The sequence below is a fragment of the Ammospiza caudacuta genome, chromosome 3 (genome assembly GCF_027887145.1).
Source record: "Ammospiza caudacuta isolate bAmmCau1 chromosome 3, bAmmCau1.pri, whole genome shotgun sequence".
Taxonomy (NCBI): Eukaryota; Metazoa; Chordata; class Aves; order Passeriformes; family Passerellidae; genus Ammospiza; species Ammospiza caudacuta.
In genome coordinates this window covers 41609269-41626635 of record NC_080595.1, presented here as the reverse complement: position 1 = coordinate 41626635, position 17367 = coordinate 41609269, and the positions used below count along the sequence as shown (strand labels likewise).

General features: G+C 35.9%; 1 protein-coding gene across 8 annotated transcripts in view; it reads right to left on the bottom strand.

Moving 5' to 3' along the window:
- The window catches only part of QKI (QKI, KH domain containing RNA binding), a 149388-nt gene that overhangs the window by 33094 nt on the left and 98927 nt on the right, over positions 1-17367 (bottom strand). For all 8 annotated transcript variants that reach the window (XR_009274521.1, XR_009274520.1, XM_058801059.1 and 5 more), the window contains exon 4: positions 16210-16353. Coding sequence is in view for 6 of the 8 variants with exons in the window: in XM_058801059.1 (XP_058657042.1) it covers positions 16210-16353 (144 nt within the window). In the remaining 2 variants the exon portion in view is untranslated. The remainder of the gene's footprint in view (positions 1-16209; positions 16354-17367) is intronic.

Genomic DNA, 17367 nt, shown 5'->3' with positions numbered 1-17367 from the left:
TATTATATTATAAAATTTTACCTTCCAGTAACTCATCTAAGAAGTAAGAACATATGGGGGTGGGGATCAAGTCTGATGGAATCAATTCCCTGACAGTATTTCTCAGAGTAACTTTAAATGAACAGTTAAAATTTTGAGTATTAGTAAGAGTAAATGCTGCTCTTGTTCTCTTCTAATTTCTTGGGAGATATTTCTTAAGTTTCACAGAAACAGTACCCCGAGGCTACCAAACAGCTTCAGCTGGATCATTAGTAACAGTTCAGAAATTTGTTAGAACTTAGCAGCTGTTCAACCACTGAATCACCAGCACGAATTTACTACTTTCCTTTGCTAATTTACAGGATTCCTGCTAGTGATGTAAGATTATATCAAGGAGCTCTAACCGTATTTTTATGGCTTTAAACGAAAGTTAAAATTACTGCCATTACGGCAGTACTGCTCTCTTTTTAATTAGTTCCACCTCCACATCCTAATACTTATGATGGGTAAAAATTTGAGATATGTACTAGAAAGGATCACAAGGCGACACTTAAGCCTTAAGCTATATAACCAATATCAATTATTTTGGGGATAAATACTGCATACTGTTTCAAGTGTGACATGTCCTTGAACATACACTTTTAAAGCTAGCATCAAAGTATTCAGGCACGTCTCATCTTCCCTGTTTCTTTAAGTTACCCGATCTAGGCGGCTGGGAGAACACGAACACATGCTTCCCAAACACCGGCCATCAGTTCTTCCCAGCCTACTACAGCTGACTTCTGGAGCACAGCTGAAGGTTAAACAAGCATAAGTGATGTTCATCACTTGAGGCACTTGTGAAAGCACCAAGTCCATCTTCTCACATTTCAATAGCATCGGTGCTGACAAAGGAGTCAGCGGGTCAAAGCCCAGCTCCCTTTAGAGACAAGGCAGGCAGGCCTGAGCTGGGAAAACATTTACATGTGACCCGAGAAAAAAAAACAGTTTGAAGGGCCACAGGACCTTATTTGTTTTCCGAAGAAACCTCAATGCCCTCCCTCCCCTTTCAGAAGCAGATCTGACAAGTGTTGTAATAAATATTACATGCACAGAGGAAAGTTGAAATCAATAGCAGGTTAATGTTTATTGAAACAATACAGAGAACCATTTTTAATAGCATTACTTGAAAATAGATCTAATCTAGCAAAGGAAATTCAATTTATGTTTAGAGCAATCAGATGTTGCTTTTTACTTCGGGGATTTGTTGCAAACTATGTCTCTCAAAATGTGCTTACTGTATTGTATTTAGCAGAAACAGTTTAGCCTTAATAAGCTGATAGTCTGCAAGGGAGCATGGATCAACTTATTCTCATTAAGAACGTAAGCAGCTTTCTAACAGCCTTCTTTGCTGTTCAGCCCAAGCCAGAGAAAGCAGGGATCTCTCCTCTAAACCCCGTAATTTATGAGTTTTTTCAAACTCGCCAAATTGCTTTAAGTAAACGCCTCTTATATTTGAAAATTCCCATGGCAACTCATTTAGTTTGGCAGGAAGGCAGACCCAAATTCAATCCTTTTATCCTCCTGCTAAACCATTACAATGGTAATTCTGCTCTGACACTCTGAAGAGACTGCTAATTACTGCCCTGGGTCCCCAGACAGATTCGCCATTCAGATTAAAATGGTGAGCGCGGCAGAGAGCGGCAGCAACACCTTTGAGCACAGGAGGGGATGTGCTCTCACATTACGGCTCGGTACCAGAGAGGCTCCAAGACTGCGAAGACAAAGCATCTCCTATCCACTAAGTCATGCAGAGCAAACACCCAGGAAGGCAGAAAGCCAGCGGAATGACAGCGAAGGAGACAACCGAACCACGAACTTCAGCGTGTTGACTACTGAAGATACTTAGTCACCTCTCACATGAAATTAATTAATCTTGTTATTGCTATTATGTACCGCATGTAGTAGCCTAAACTACAGCTCAAGGACCTATATAAAATGCTACTGAGTATTGTGTCATTATATTCCATGTGCAAGACTGCAATGCCTGCGTGCTATGACAATGTCCCAGTTTTTAAAAAGCTTCCCAGGCCCTTTTACAGCGTTATTTACTTTGAGAAGGGGACGTGCCGATTTTGTAGCAAAGCTTCCCCCCCCCCCCCCCCCGTCATTTTTAATCGAGAAAAGTGAAGGAAACTTATGACTGCACCCTTGCTCTTTTGCCCTAGCTGCTCCCTCTTTCACTGAAATGAAAACAGCAGCTCAGTGCTGAAGAGAATAAACATTTGCTGTCTCTGGACTAACAGTGTATTGGAAAAGCCTAAACACTGGCTTAACTCATTCTACAGCAAATGAAGATGGTGGTGTGTCCTCCAAAAAATTAATTTTAGCCTGTTTTGGTCATACCAACATTTCTTTTGGAGCAAGAACACTCATAGAAAACATTACAACAACTTTTCTTCCTTTTTCCAAATGAAAACTTAACAAAACTAGTAAAAAACTGAATGTGCAAAAGTAAGACACATTCTTAGAAAGTCACTCAAAAGGGAAGGAAGTCAACTTTTAAAATGTCAGAGATCAAACAATGCACTTAATTTCAACATGTATCACCTGATTTCTCTTTCAATCTGAAGCAAACAGCTAACATCTCATACTTGTTTTTTCAAAGAATGACTTTAAATTGTGCAGTAGCTTGATTCATTAACATTTGAGAAGTTAAGCTTTCACTTAAAAAATTACTGAGATATTCTAAACCAACTGCATATTTGTTTTAAGAACAGATTTAGTTCTAAAATCCTATATGCAATGGCAAACTAGAAGCCCAAAGACAATTTCATCACAAAACATTTCTAATGAAATGCAGCCGTACTGTTAAAAACATCATTAAAAAATAGGCTGACTCATCTAACAAAGCAGTTAGATCCATCTGGCCCAATTAGTGAAGCAGACTACAACTTCTACCAACACAAAAAACAACCCAAGCCAAAAACCAAACCTAAAAAACCGAAACAAAAAAAACCCACAACAGAACAACAACAACCACCAACACCATCACAAAAAAAAAAAAAACAAACCTCAAACCAAAACACAACAAAAAAAGGCCAAATAAAACAATCCAAAAAACTCCCTCATATATTGCTTCATCTGACCTCTACATGCAATTCATTCAGTGGTTTATAAGGATGCTGGTTTGCACCAAACAACAGGTACAAACAATCTAACAATGTACTTTCATCTGAGATGTAAGGAGCATTTGAGATAAAAACATACTGATGCATTAATTATGTCTGCCCATATACTATACTTGCCAGGTCTATTAATTTTTTCATTAAGTGCCTATTGGTGTTCTAGGTAAGGTTTTCATATGCCTGTTGAACATTCAATGCATCTTATACTGCACATACAGTGTGAATGTATTTGTATATTACATGTGAGACACCACCTATGCCTATTAAATGCAGTACAGTCCCCAATGCTCCATATAAATTCTACAGAGAAATGAGTGCTACTCCTATCCTACCCCAAGAACAGTTCAACATCGAATTTCAACTACAGAAATATCGCTCATCTCCACTTAAATAAGAGTTATTGGCTGGTGTTATTACTAATACTTTAATAAGGATAAAATAATAATTTTCATTTTGGGGTTTCTGGTAATTTTTTTCAGGTTTAAGCCTGTACCATCCACTTGTATTTGGCAGTTTACAAATAGAAAGAAGCTCCTTTGTCTTACTGTGATAGTAAAAACACAGACTACCACTCAGGCTGCTTTATCTTGCTTTGCCATTTGAAAACATTTCATCAGCCCATCTGGACAGCATCTGAAATCTCTATATGGCTTCATAGTTTGGATTTAATAAGTTTGTTCCTTTGCTTTTTTGGCTACCCCACGAGCCACCAGAAAATAACAAAAAAATTTGCTTTTGCTTTGGTTTTGATTATGAAATTATTCAGTAAAAAGGTTCAAGGCCCCCTCATTATCAACTGTACCCCCACTTTTAAGCCTTCTGGAAGCTCCTATTTCAACTGTCTAAGACACAACATACTGTCAGTCTTACTGGGGAGAGGAAGGGGTGTCTCAAGAATAAGAAAACCCAACTGGTTTATCTGAAGATAACCAGCAACTAACACAGCAGAAGGTTTTGTGCAAGTCAATACATAAAACTGTTGAGTGTGAGGTCTGGATGTTAACTACAGAGTGACAGACTAGTTCATACAGGATTTTATGAATTCTTTTCCCAAAACATCTTCCAGAAAAGGCTGCAGGACTCAGCAAGGATTCAGAAATACCAGCTGCTATGCTTTGCTGCAAGCAGTGTATTTTAAACAAGGCAAAACAGAACAAATATTGTGGAAAGGTGGTGGGGAGTTTACAGAAGCAGTTTTGGAAGTAGCTTCCTATACTTCCAAAAAGCAAGTGTGGATAGATTAATGAAACAACTGTTCTGGAGTAAGGTGATCACTACTGAGATGAGACGCAATTTCATTTGCATCAGATCCTTCAGGACTTCAAGAGTCTCTCAAAGCAGAATGATACTCTGGGTTTAATACATTTTTCTCCCTTTTGCAGAACTTGCATCTACAAAAAAAAAAAAAAAAAAGACAGGAGAACCATGCTCTGACTAGCACTCCTAAGATGCTGAACTTCAGGTATCAAGAGAAAAGAAGAGCTCTGCACTGCACTTAGTACTTCACATAGGAAGCAGAACTGAGACTTAAATCATCATCAGATCTATTTATACTTCTGAATCAACGAACACTGACACAAGTGAAGGCACTGACACAGGTACCAACCTCCCTTTTCCAAGAAACTATGTGGAGAAACTCTCAAACCCTGCAGGCTTTCTAGATGGTGCCTTTTTTGGTCTCTCTTAAATCTGGGTTATTCAGCAGTCAGGACAGACACTGTTCTCTGACATAAATGTAACACATCCACATGCTTTTGAGAAAAAGAAACTTTAAGCACCAGAAACACAAAAAGACTCTTGATAAAGTTAAGGGAGTATAGATATAAGCCTAGGGTCAAAGGAAGAAAAAGAATTGGTCTAATTAGTCAGACATCTAAAGGATGCCACAACAGTAAAGTGAGAAGGTAACTGTACAGAAAATCACTTACAAGATAACTTGGAAAAAAAAAATCCCCCAGAATCCACACTAAACCCTTATTTCTATGCTTTTAACTGTAATATTTACTTGTTTGGATGAGTAACTGTAATATTTACTTGTCTGGATATGTAACATATGCTATTAATACTAATCTTTTAGAGCAATATGGACATGTTTAATTTCTATAAATACAACTCTCAAACTAATTCTTTTTCTTTTTACTTTTTTTTTTAAATCATAAGTAACAGGATGACATTATGAAGAAAAAACTTATTTTTTCTACTCTTTACATAAGCTTGCCTAGAAATATAAGCTGTTTGGAGAAGCCAAAACGTCACAAGTTTACTGTTCTTATGCCAGTTAAGGTTCCCTGCTAATAAATTGTTTTAATTAAAAAGGATTCTACTTGGACATTACTGTGGAAAAAATTAAAGTAAAAAGCAAAGCTTGTTAAAAAAAAACACCAAACCTGAAGTGATCGATACGAAAACACTAAAAGAAGTAATTCTCTTCTTCCCTTCATGATTCTACTGCACACACTTCCATCAGAAAGAGTCTGCTGAATCCAGTAAGAGAAGCCATGCCTTAAATTTCAGGTGCTTTACATTAAGTGACATGGAATCATATATAGTCTCCTAAGCTCCCCTGAACCTTAACATTCAACTGAAAGCCTATGTGTGATTCACATTTGAAGAAAATGGACTAAATGGAAATAAATAAAACCAGCACTGAAGTATGTTGGGGATTATGTCTCAACTACATCATCACAGATGTTGCCTTAGCAAAGATTTCTGAAGTTTCCAAGCCAATTTGAGACTTAATTCCCAGATTTCAAACATAAACCACAGATGCAAACAATTCTGCATCTTTCAAGTTCTTAGAGGTAACCTGGAGTAAGATTTTTAGAAGAGTCTGTGCACTTCAAATGTACAAAGCACTACTAATCTTAATGGGATCTTGTTACTGAAGCCACATAGGATTTTTTAAAAAAATCCTACAGATAGTAGTGAAAAAAAGTATTATTTAAAAATTACTAACATCTGTATGTTGAAATGCTACAAATAGATTACTTTTTAACACTGTAAAATATATAGAATATAAAGCATGACATAATAAGAATAAATTGTGCTATTTGTCAGCTTTAGTGTCTTACATGCTTCACTTTATTTTCCAAGCACTGCAGAATGATTTACATGGAAACAAGGGACGACATTTTCTCATATGACACTGGCAGAGTTCCTTTAAGGCTGTCCAGTTGAGCAGAACTTCTATTTCATTTTGCACAACTGCTAATCTTCCCATTTAATTTATAAGGAAGGCAAGACATATAATTTAATGTCTAGTTTACCTGCAGCACAAAGGCAACATAGCTGAAGATACCTATATAATGTTAAAAAGTTCCTTCACAAAAAATATTTTGGCAATACACAGAATTTAGGTTTATGCAACACACACAAGAAAATTATTTTGAACTGATTCTAAATTGAAATCAATGAAGCCACTTATTAGCACAATTTTTTAATGAACACCAAGAACCTTCAGAGTCTCCCCTGCAATCTCCAATCCTACAGGAAAATAAACACTTTGCTCATTTTTCTGTCTCCAAGAACCACCTCTAAAACTAGAGATAGCTACAAAAGAAAGTGCATTCCAGCAATGACCTCTCACATATTGACTGTTAAGCAAACATTTACCTCTCAGAGTATTTAAAAAAACCAGTAGGGTGCTCTCACCACATTTTACAGATGAAAAAGTTTATTTAAAGCACCCTTGCTATCATAGGAGAAAACAAGTGTTTCTATGACCTGATGTATTTTAAAAGCCTGATTTTTTTTTATTTTTACCTTTCTTGAATCTGATTGACCTTTGGATCATTAAAAGTAAGAGATTTCCCTAAAGCTGTCCTTGCTGCTGAGTAATAAAGTATCTCTTTGAAGAGTTCTCCACCATCCACTAGGAGAGAAGGTGAAATATCAAGTATGACTCAGGGAGCCCCCATCCACAGCCCAACCACCTTCTTTGGAAATTAACCAGTAACTTCAGAAATTACTACTGAAAGGCAACTATAAGCTTTGCTCTTGCAGGCATTGAGAAAAAACCAATGTTCTTCTCAACACTGTATCAATAGTCCATCTGCTCCCAATGCCAGGATACCATTAACTGACAAATCAGATTAGCACAGGATCACCATATATACTACAGTGGGTTTAAACCAGGAGAAATCCAGACTCACCTCTTAGCCCCCATGGTCTTTCAGAACTTATCTTCCAAGGTAAAACAAGTTATTCTACTCCTGCAAACAACTTTTCTGCACAATATATGAAGATTTTATTATTCAAAACATCTGATGTCTGTTGGCAGTAATGATTTTGACTGTTAATTCTAACAAACTAAATAAGCAAGCCTTATTTTAAAACTTCCCTTTTAAGACCCTAGAAGCTACAGATCTGCTTATTAAAAACGGAAACCTCAGCATAGCAGACAAAAAAATAAGGCCACCTGCTACCTAACATAGCCAAAAGGCTGAACAAGGAACTGGAATTGCCCACTTCCATCATCACAGCACTCAAGTACCCATGTGAATATTTGACAAATCCCCACTCCACTTTCTAGTTCCATTTCACCTGATGTGTCATTTGCTTGCTTTACTACAACTGTATCAGTATAGTTACTAGAGCTGCCAAGACAGTCAGGGTAGTCTAAGTTAAAACTCCGTTTTCAAACTAGGACACAAGCCAGAGAATGAAGGAATCATAAAGATTCTAAGATGAGGGCACAACAATGCATGCAATTACATGACTGAAAATTACTCTTCATGAAAACTGCTTCAAATGATCATAAGACAGCCGGCTCCAAATAGTGGTTTTGGGGCTTTGATTTTTTCAGTCTCATGAAAAAGGACTTGTAATGTAATGTACCATTTTGGAGGCTGTAGCAAAGTACCTATCAAAGGCTAGAATTATTTATTTATACATAAAGCAGCTGAAATTCTTAGTATCTACAACTGTGTTTGGTCACATAGAAAACCTCACACCTTCCAATCCATTTATACAAAGCTGCAATATCAAAGGACTGGATATAGTACTAGAGACCTCTGACTTTGCTGGTGTTGAAATTTCCTTCTATCCAGTACTTCCAGATGACTTGGAATATAAAACACATTTCACTTTACAATAGAAGTTCAAATTGATGAACATAATTTACTATGTAAACAGATGTTGTAAAAACATTAAAAATTAGCTAATAATAGTAATGCTGAAAATATAGAAGGCAGTGCTGTTTTCATTAAGCTATCTCTATTAAAAAGTAAGCTTGAAAAAAAGGTAGGGCTTTTAAAATACTTATTTAAATATAGAAGATATAAGATAAAAAAATTATAAACCCTATAGCATTTCCAACAACACACAAGAAATATAATATACCACTTGATGGAATCTTAAATGCTTTTCCTTATTAACTATTTTCCAAGCAATTCAACTTTCCAGTAAGATCTCATCTAATCACTTTCCAGGATGGTTTACCCCTCTCCAATTTAATATAAAGTGTGTTACAACTGGCCAAAATCATATAAGCTATTTAACATAATCAGCTTCAATCTCTTATATCATGCCCACCTACGTTTATCCTGCTAACAGTATCTATAACATCCCTGTATTAAAGTCTTCGCCTATAAACAATTTATGAAAGAAAAAAGAAACCATATTACTCCTCCCACTGAAAGCTCAGGTATTTCTGTACTGTTTAAAAATAGAAACACTTAAGTTTTCTACTGAATAGTAGGCGAAAAACTCTTGGCACTCTTCCACAGGTTAGAATTTTCTGTCTGATGTCAAAATAGAACAATGTAGAGCAACTGTATGACTGTAAATCAGCAGTCAGCATTAAACCACAGATGTCCATATGACAGACTTAACTTTTGCATAATTAGAGGTCTAGATTTCAGAACTAACACTAGCAACAAAGAATGCTTTAAATGGCTGGAAAAGGGAAATGTTTACTGGTACTCTACTATTGTTTCACACACAGAAATCTTTGCAATTGCTAAGTCGTTCCAGAAACCACTCCAAGGTGACTCATACATGACGTGATCTGATCGCCTTAATATGGTTTGGTCAGTGATAAGCGTTAAAATGGGTTAAAAGTGTGGGGTAACAAATTCCAACTCTTTATGCTACATCTCCTCAGGAATCACAATTCTGCAATTACCATTTCTTTCACTTAGGTAAAAAGTTGAGACTTCAAAAAGAAAATCAATCAACCAAAACCCAATTGTAACTAGAAATGAAGGATTTGTCATCATCTTCATTAACATGGCCAGACAAGGAGAATCGTAGCTTGATCACCTGCTTTTTGAGTAAGTGGAGAAATGCTTTAACAAGATCTTATATAAATATCTCAACTTATATGTTCTGTTCCAGGACCATACACAGAAAAAGAACAAAAAATATGGAAGAAGATACAAAAAGAAAAAACGACTAGAGGAAGCACTGGGAAAATAGCCAAGACTAAAGGGGCAAATTATAAAAATGGGATGAAAAATTTAAAAAATTACAGGTACCACAAAAATTACCAGAATAGATCAATACCAGTTTTTCTTCTACAACTATGTCTACCAAAAAACCTAATAGATTAGGCACATTTCTGAAAGACACACAAAACCCATGCAGAACCCAATCAGAGCTCCTAATCAATCCATGCATAATCCCACTTTGGAAGAGAATGTCCCTACTGAGTTTCAGGCAACAGAGTGTCTTTGTTACTATTTGAGAAGAGACTACTTTCTACGTTTCCCAAGGTCTTTTCCAAAAACTTGATCTACCATTTCTCAAGTTAGACATTTGTAACACCTTAAATAAACAAAGGCAGACTGGTGGAGAAGAAGAAAAAGGAAAAAGAGATGGCATTCAACAGCAACTGTACGTAGGCACAGCTAATTAATTTCCTTGGGTTCTAGAAGCCATCAAAGATGTCCAGAAGAAGATTCAGAGCAAACACCTGGATTAAGATGTTTAGAAGTAACTGCTGGAGTAGCTTCTTTCTGCCATTAGTATAAGAAAAGCTAGATGGAAAACAATCCCTATGAACTGCGACCTAAGTTATAAGCTATAAAACTAGACATATTTACATAGTTATATTTGATCATGACTTTGTGTCCAAATTTGTAAAACAATCAACTGAAACATGTGAGGGCACAGATCATCATAACTTTGTAGTTACCATTCAATTATTTGTCAACTTTCTGAAAATGGAAAGCTGAAAACAAATTTATAATCATTACTTAAACAGCATATTTTATATGTTTTTTCAAAATTATTCTCATCATGGAATAACAGAATGATTGACCTTGGAAGCAACCTCATGGGACAACCCAATCCTCATCCCAGAGTAGGTTCCAGGTGGGTTTTGAATACCTCCTGAGAAGGAGACCACACAACCTCTCTGGGCAGCCTGTTCCAGTGCTCTGTCACCCTGAACAATATTCTGATTAACAATTCTAATTTTCTCCTTTGCACTAAGATAATAATTTCAGAAGAGAGGACAAATGTAACAAAATTTAAACTAGATTTACCTCAATTCAGTTAAAAATCATCAAGACATGTTGTAGTAAATATGGTCTCAAAAAAACCATTTCCATTCAACAGATATTATTTTGGTGGTAACGAACCACTGGTGTACAGAGTTTACATCACAGTAGACAATGATGGACAGAGCTACTTTTCACTTGCAGCTGGCCCAAAATAATTTTGTTAATATCAATGCAAACACTGAAGTTGAACACTGCAATGACATATCAATTACAATATGTGAACATTTCCCATGTGAATTGGTGTAAGAAGTTCTTGTTCTCATTTTTAAAACTCAGACTTGCATGACAGACTAGACATACTGGACAGTGGAAGACACAAAAAGGAACCTTAATAGTCCTCTATTGTTTTTCACTGCCATAATCAGAAATTCACTGTAGCAAGATATTTTACTCTCACACTATTTGCTGGTGAACACATTCACTTGCAGTTCTACAGAAATTTATTTAAGGGTGGTCTGCTGCACTACCATTTGTCCCTATCTGCCTGTTCTCATGCCATCAATTCTGTCAGTGCTAAACCAGGCCTGACTCTGTAGCAAGTCCTTCAGGGAGGTTCAGCTCTCCACCAAATGGACTCCCCACACCCTCAGAGGAAGGCCAGGGCTTTCTGATGCAAAACAGGGAGCAGGAACAGCAAATCATGCAGGAATGGCAGGACTGCAGCAGCCCTCAGCTCATAGAGCCATGGAAACATTAAGCCTGCTTCATGCTACTAAAAATAAGGCGCTATCACCTCTCCCCCACATCAAAAAGTTTACCATGTTATCCAGTAATCACTGCCAAGACATTTGGCTGCTGCGCTGCCCTTCGTGCACAGCTTCCTGTCTGATCATTCACCCTGAGAGACTTGTATGGGAACTGACAAAACAGGCATCACGTAGGAATTTCCTAAAACGCTCCTAAGGACAGCAGCATCCTTTTTCTGCTACTGTATCACTTATTAATTTCGTTACTTGAACTGAATAAGGAGCAAACAATGGATTGCACAGCATGACCAACGTTTCAACAGGGAAACCATGCAAGGCAGCATGATATTCTCATTTGTAAAAGCAAAAATGTAAAACCAACACGCCATGCAGGAATGAATTAGAAAGAGCTATTCAAGACAGTCAAACTTGCATGCAGAATTTATTGTGGTTTATTAGATGGCTAATAAAAAAAATGAAATCTTCTCCTAATATCTTTCCAATCTCAAACTTTTCCTAGTCCTAATTACAGAGCAACAAATTATGTTCAGCATTACATTATTATTAACTATGTTCTTTTTTTTAACTAAGTCTAAAGCATGGTTAAACATTCTTAAATTATTTTTTTTCTCTATATTTCACAATGGAATTCACAGCACAAGAAGTTCCCAGGGTAAAACTTAAGACAACCTTCAGTTTACCCTAAGCAGCTGAAAATAAACCACAAGGAAAATTTACAACCACACCTATAAGGAAAATACTAGAAATTCACTTAATTAATAAACAAGTTCCACTTCATCACACTTGCTGAAAGCAGTCTTTCAGAAGGAAATGCTTTTAGCTTATTTAACTGAAAAACAAACCACTCTACCAATGCTGTTGCGCCTTCACAATATTCTCTCCTGTTATATAAAGAAAATGTGTTGTATACAGGTGTGACTAAAACCAGAAATACTATCAAGATAACATCTCTGGTAACAGGGACTAAACACAAGGACAGTTAGTGAATGAGTACATACCAAGCACCACTAGAAAAAACGTTCCAATTTGTAAAAATCATGCCATATACAGCACATTTACTTTCCCATACAACTAAATCTAAAGATATTCAAGACTGAAAAGTCTAAAATCACTATTACAGGCAAGATCCAAATATAGGAGCAAAATGAAACAAGCTTCTACTGAAACATTATCTCCTACCCATCACAACTGTAAAATTCTACATTGTAGTCACAAATGATATACAGAATTTGACAGGGAGCATCACTGAATAATTCTGTGTTGTAGTTGTCTTCCAAGAAGATAGAAGTAAAACTACAGCTGCCCCAACATAAGAAAAGCAATAGAAAAATATGAACAACACAGATTCCAGACCAACTTAGAATAGCTAAGTAGAAACCAGAAATACAATCTTTTCCTCAGAAAGGAAACATGTGGAATCAAAAGAAAATGGGGTATAAAGGATCTGTCTGTAATTTGAATTCTGTCATATGTGCCTCATCCCTTACAAAAGCAGCTAGTATAAAGGTGAATTAGCAATTACACTAGACCTGTCATCTGTAAAATGCAAGGAATATCTAAATAAACTCATTCAGCTAGAAACATTTATTCATCACTTCTTACAAAATGCAGAAGGCCTAACATTTCTGGCAGAGGAGTTCGGCCCTACAGCCCAGGAGCTCCAAGAACAACTTCAAACCCTTAATGATGCTCTGGTTTGGTATATTATACTCCTTTATTATGTATGCTCCCTTATCCAGGTTCTGAGTTTTTTCTTCTGTTCTGCAGTGAACAATCAATCCAGAGCATCTTTTGCCTTTCCTCTGCAAGAGAACCACCCATCTGCACTTAACTCACGCAAATAACAAACAACTCTCAAAGCTCCCACAATAAAGAGAGATCAGTGATCTGGAGGATTCACTTCAGAAGGAGGCATAAGGACAGTACAACTTGATGTGATCCCAAGAATCTGCAGACTGCTTTATTAATTCTGCTTTTTTTCAAGAAAAACATGAAAGAAGTAATACTGTATGATCTTGCAGGTGTAGACAAAGACCAGTATCTTACTGAGCTATGGGAAGAGGAAGAGAATTAATCTGAGGGAACTTGAAGTACAGCCAAAAATTTTTTAAAAATTGCTTCATACTAAAGAAATGTAAATTAAATACAAATGAGTAATAACGAAAAAAAAAAAAGTTGGCCTTTCCTCAAGGAGGAGAAAAAATGGCTTGCTCAGCCAATCTTCCTCAAGTTGTGCTTTTCATTTCTAAAGATAAACTACTTGACTATATCACTATCTTGGTAAAATGTAGGAGAAAGTGAAAAGGGAAAATATTAATTCACATCCACAAGGAAAAAAAATCACTAATGATCCAGATTCATAAATGTAAGAAAATACACTTTAGTACTGAAATAGTATCTGTTCACCCAAGTACATTCAAAGAGAAATCCACTTTAAGAAATGTGCCTATTTCTGCACTGTTTTAGAAAATGTAATTAGGCTTTTTAACATCTTGAGTACAAAAAATAAATGATCATTCAAAAAAATTAGCAACTAATTTCCATCTCTGAACACTCAGAACATGAGCATTTTTCTGAAATTGATCTCAAACCCAATGCATTGTCACATTGTATGGCAAGATGAAAATGAGTCTTCTCTCCTACATAGTCCCAAATTTTAATCAAGCTGGACAGAATAGAAATACATAACTTTTTTTTTTTCCAATTTAATCCTTTATCTGAAAAACACTAATAGTTTCAGGTATTCTATCACATGAAAGGGAATCTTACTTTTTCCATTCTTACATTTTAGAGTATCTTTGGAATCTTCTGTCTTTAGAATCTTCCAATATCCACAGTTTCCCTTCTATTGTTGTAATTCACTAGGATTTCCCTTTTTGACTTATGCTTACCCTGATTATTTGAAGGTTTCTGACTACCCTCACAGAAGTTTTCAATTCCTATTCTTTAACACTAAACTGAATTTTTCAGCTCTCAAACTGCCTGAAGCCACAGTTCCACTTTTCATGCTAATTGAACAGATGCAATAGGTAGTACAAACCCAAGTTCACCTATACACTAATTCATTAGTATGTACTACACACACCTGTTCCAGCAAGGCATAATTTTTAGAAATTAGAGCCAACAGACATTTAACTCTTGTGCAAGTAATATGTACCACCCAAATCTCTATGCATATGCATAATATATAAAGATGGTAATGAAGTGAACTGACAAAGAGTATTTCAAGCGATGTTCTATTTGGACAGTAGTTAGCCCTGTGTTGTTATTTTTCATTAAAGGGGAAAAACAATTATTTCTGTAATCTGGATTACAGTGCTTCCCCAATTAGGCTACTGCTGAGGCAGAGCGCTTTCATGACAAAGAGCTGGCTGTCACTTTCACAATGAAAGAACTACTAATGCATTACATTTTTTTGAGGCTCAGAACACACTCATCCCACAGTTGCACAAAACAAGTGTAACACAAACATACACAGAGTATACACACCAGTACTTCAGACATACTGGGGGTTAGTAACCTATCGTCCTGAAGCTGACCCTCCAGTCATATTAGTCAACAGGAAGGGGGAGGTAGAAGAATGAACCTGACAAACTTAATTCACACAGAAGTTTGGTTTCTAAACTGTTTGCTCTGTAGTAGCTAAAGAACGAACATAAGGGTTTCAAAGTTTTGCCCACATAAAAATCCTGGCTATAAACTCAATCTTAAACTCAAGGCCTCTTTAGTATGTGAGTAAATTCTGAAGATCTACTTTCTCTAGTTGTCTGTTGCTTTCAGAAACTGAAAACTGCAATGTCAAGAGATTTAAATCACTATTTTTGTACCTCCTGCTTAATATTCTACCATTTTTTGGTAATTCAGAAATTAAGTCTCTCTCCCTATCTTTAGTAATTTCTAAAAATGTCTTCTGAATAAATCTGCTTATAGAGACAGCATGTGTCACCACAAGTTTCCTCACAGCCAGCATCTATTAGCATTCACTAAGTACCCAAAATCAGTAGGCCACTTTAATACCACCTACCACTTTCTTTTGCAAGATAGTCTCAGTTTTCCTTGTAATATGGAAAATTTTTCCACCACAGAAAAGGATCTGATTTATTCTTATCATTTTACAGGGGCACAGAAGTGGTGGTAAAGATACAAGTTAATGGCGTGGGATGCACTATACAGCCACACTTGAGTCACCTTGCTTTGAGTGAGAATGCAGAGATGATCTAAGAGAAGGGCTCTCACAGGGTAATTCTGGTCTCTGAAAAAGTATTCAAGTCATCGAGATGAGGAGAACCCAGTTTGTACTATCAGGAAATGAGAAAGACAACCATTTTTCAGTTTCACTACTTTCATTTTTCCCTCAGTATACTGACAGCAAAGTTTTTTGATACTAAAGGGATTTGTTCTCTTTGCAAAATGTTTAATGTGATGATCTAAAAAAAACATGTCTTTGTTTCTTAAAGGATCAGAATCATCTAGAAGTGAAACATAAAAGCATGTCTTACTTCCCCAGCCTTGAAGTGAAGAATACTAATACTGAAGGAAAGAGAAAAGTAGAGAAAAGTAGTGTTTGTAACAGTTCAGCATTGCCTTTTAAAGGTGATAACTATTTCCTGTATCTCTATCTCAGACAAAAAAAAAAGTCTCTTTAAAAAAAATCTCTCTCTATTCTCTTCTAAGGAATAATTCAATCTGGAATGAGGCAGTTTAAAGACCACTAGAGTATTACAAAATCATATCTCAACTTCCTTTTAGGATGCTACTCTGCAAGCTTACTCTTACTCCTGTAGCAAATTAGTTGTATTTCTAAAGTACCTTCTGAAAATGGAAATCAAAGGCTTGCATACAAATACTTACTGCAGGTATCAGTAACTTTTTTACTTCTTCAACAGCCCTCTTCAGCTTTATTTCTGCTCTGTTTTGAGCATCCTCCACAGTGATAAGTACATGTAAATCTTCATTCAGGTGTTCCCAGTTGGGCTTGCCTCGATTCTGTTCTTCCTAAAAAAAATTAAAACATGGAAGCTATGAAGCACTTACATTCTGTATAAAACAATCACAAAAAGTAGACAAATTCAAATTTATAAATTCTGTAAATAGTATGAACTTTATTCTCAGCAATGTTTCTTCATACTTTGGAGACTTCCGTATCATATGAACTTAACTTTCAAAATATCATTTTTGGGGTTTTGGAACCTCCTACTCTATATTATACTTTTAAAAGACTGCAATAACATATGCTATTTCTTAAGAGTACCTCCTCCAGCTGAATAAAGGAACAAGAATAGGAATACAAACATAGTATTACTTTCAATATTATTTAGAGCCTTTCAAGAGTAAAACAGGTAAGACATACTAGTGGCTAAGCAACCTATCTTTTGAAGAAAAGTGAAACAGACACCAGACATAGAAACTCCATCTGAATCACTACAAAGAACAGGAAAGCAATTCTCCAGTGTTAAGAATCACTTTCAAATACTCATGAAGATAAGATTTAAAGAATCAAACACTCCAAAAGGAACAGAAGTTGCCATTTTCAAAGGAGAGTTCCATGCACTGGATGAGGGAAAGACAGGAGGAGATGACAAGGCTTTAATACTGAAGTTCTGTAAGGGCAAGTGACAAGATGGTCACCATTACACAGGTACTCATCACATCCATAGCATTAGTAATCCCAAAGATAAATATAAGAAATGTTTTCAGAAAGATATAGCATGCTAAAGAAGCATTTCAATTTTAAACAACAGAAACCAATAAATTTAACTAACACATTCAAGTATCCAGTCTTCCAAAATACAGGATAATGAAACACAACACACAAGAAATTTTCCAACTCCTTTTTTAAACAGTTAATAAAGCTAGCTAAATTTTCATGAAACTTCATTGAATTTTGACAATATTTAAAATATAATACAACAATTTTTAAAAAATGAGGCCTCAATAAAAAGCTTATTACAACTTTGAATCTATAAAAAGGCCTACATAAACAAACACTACTTATTTAAAATTTAAAAA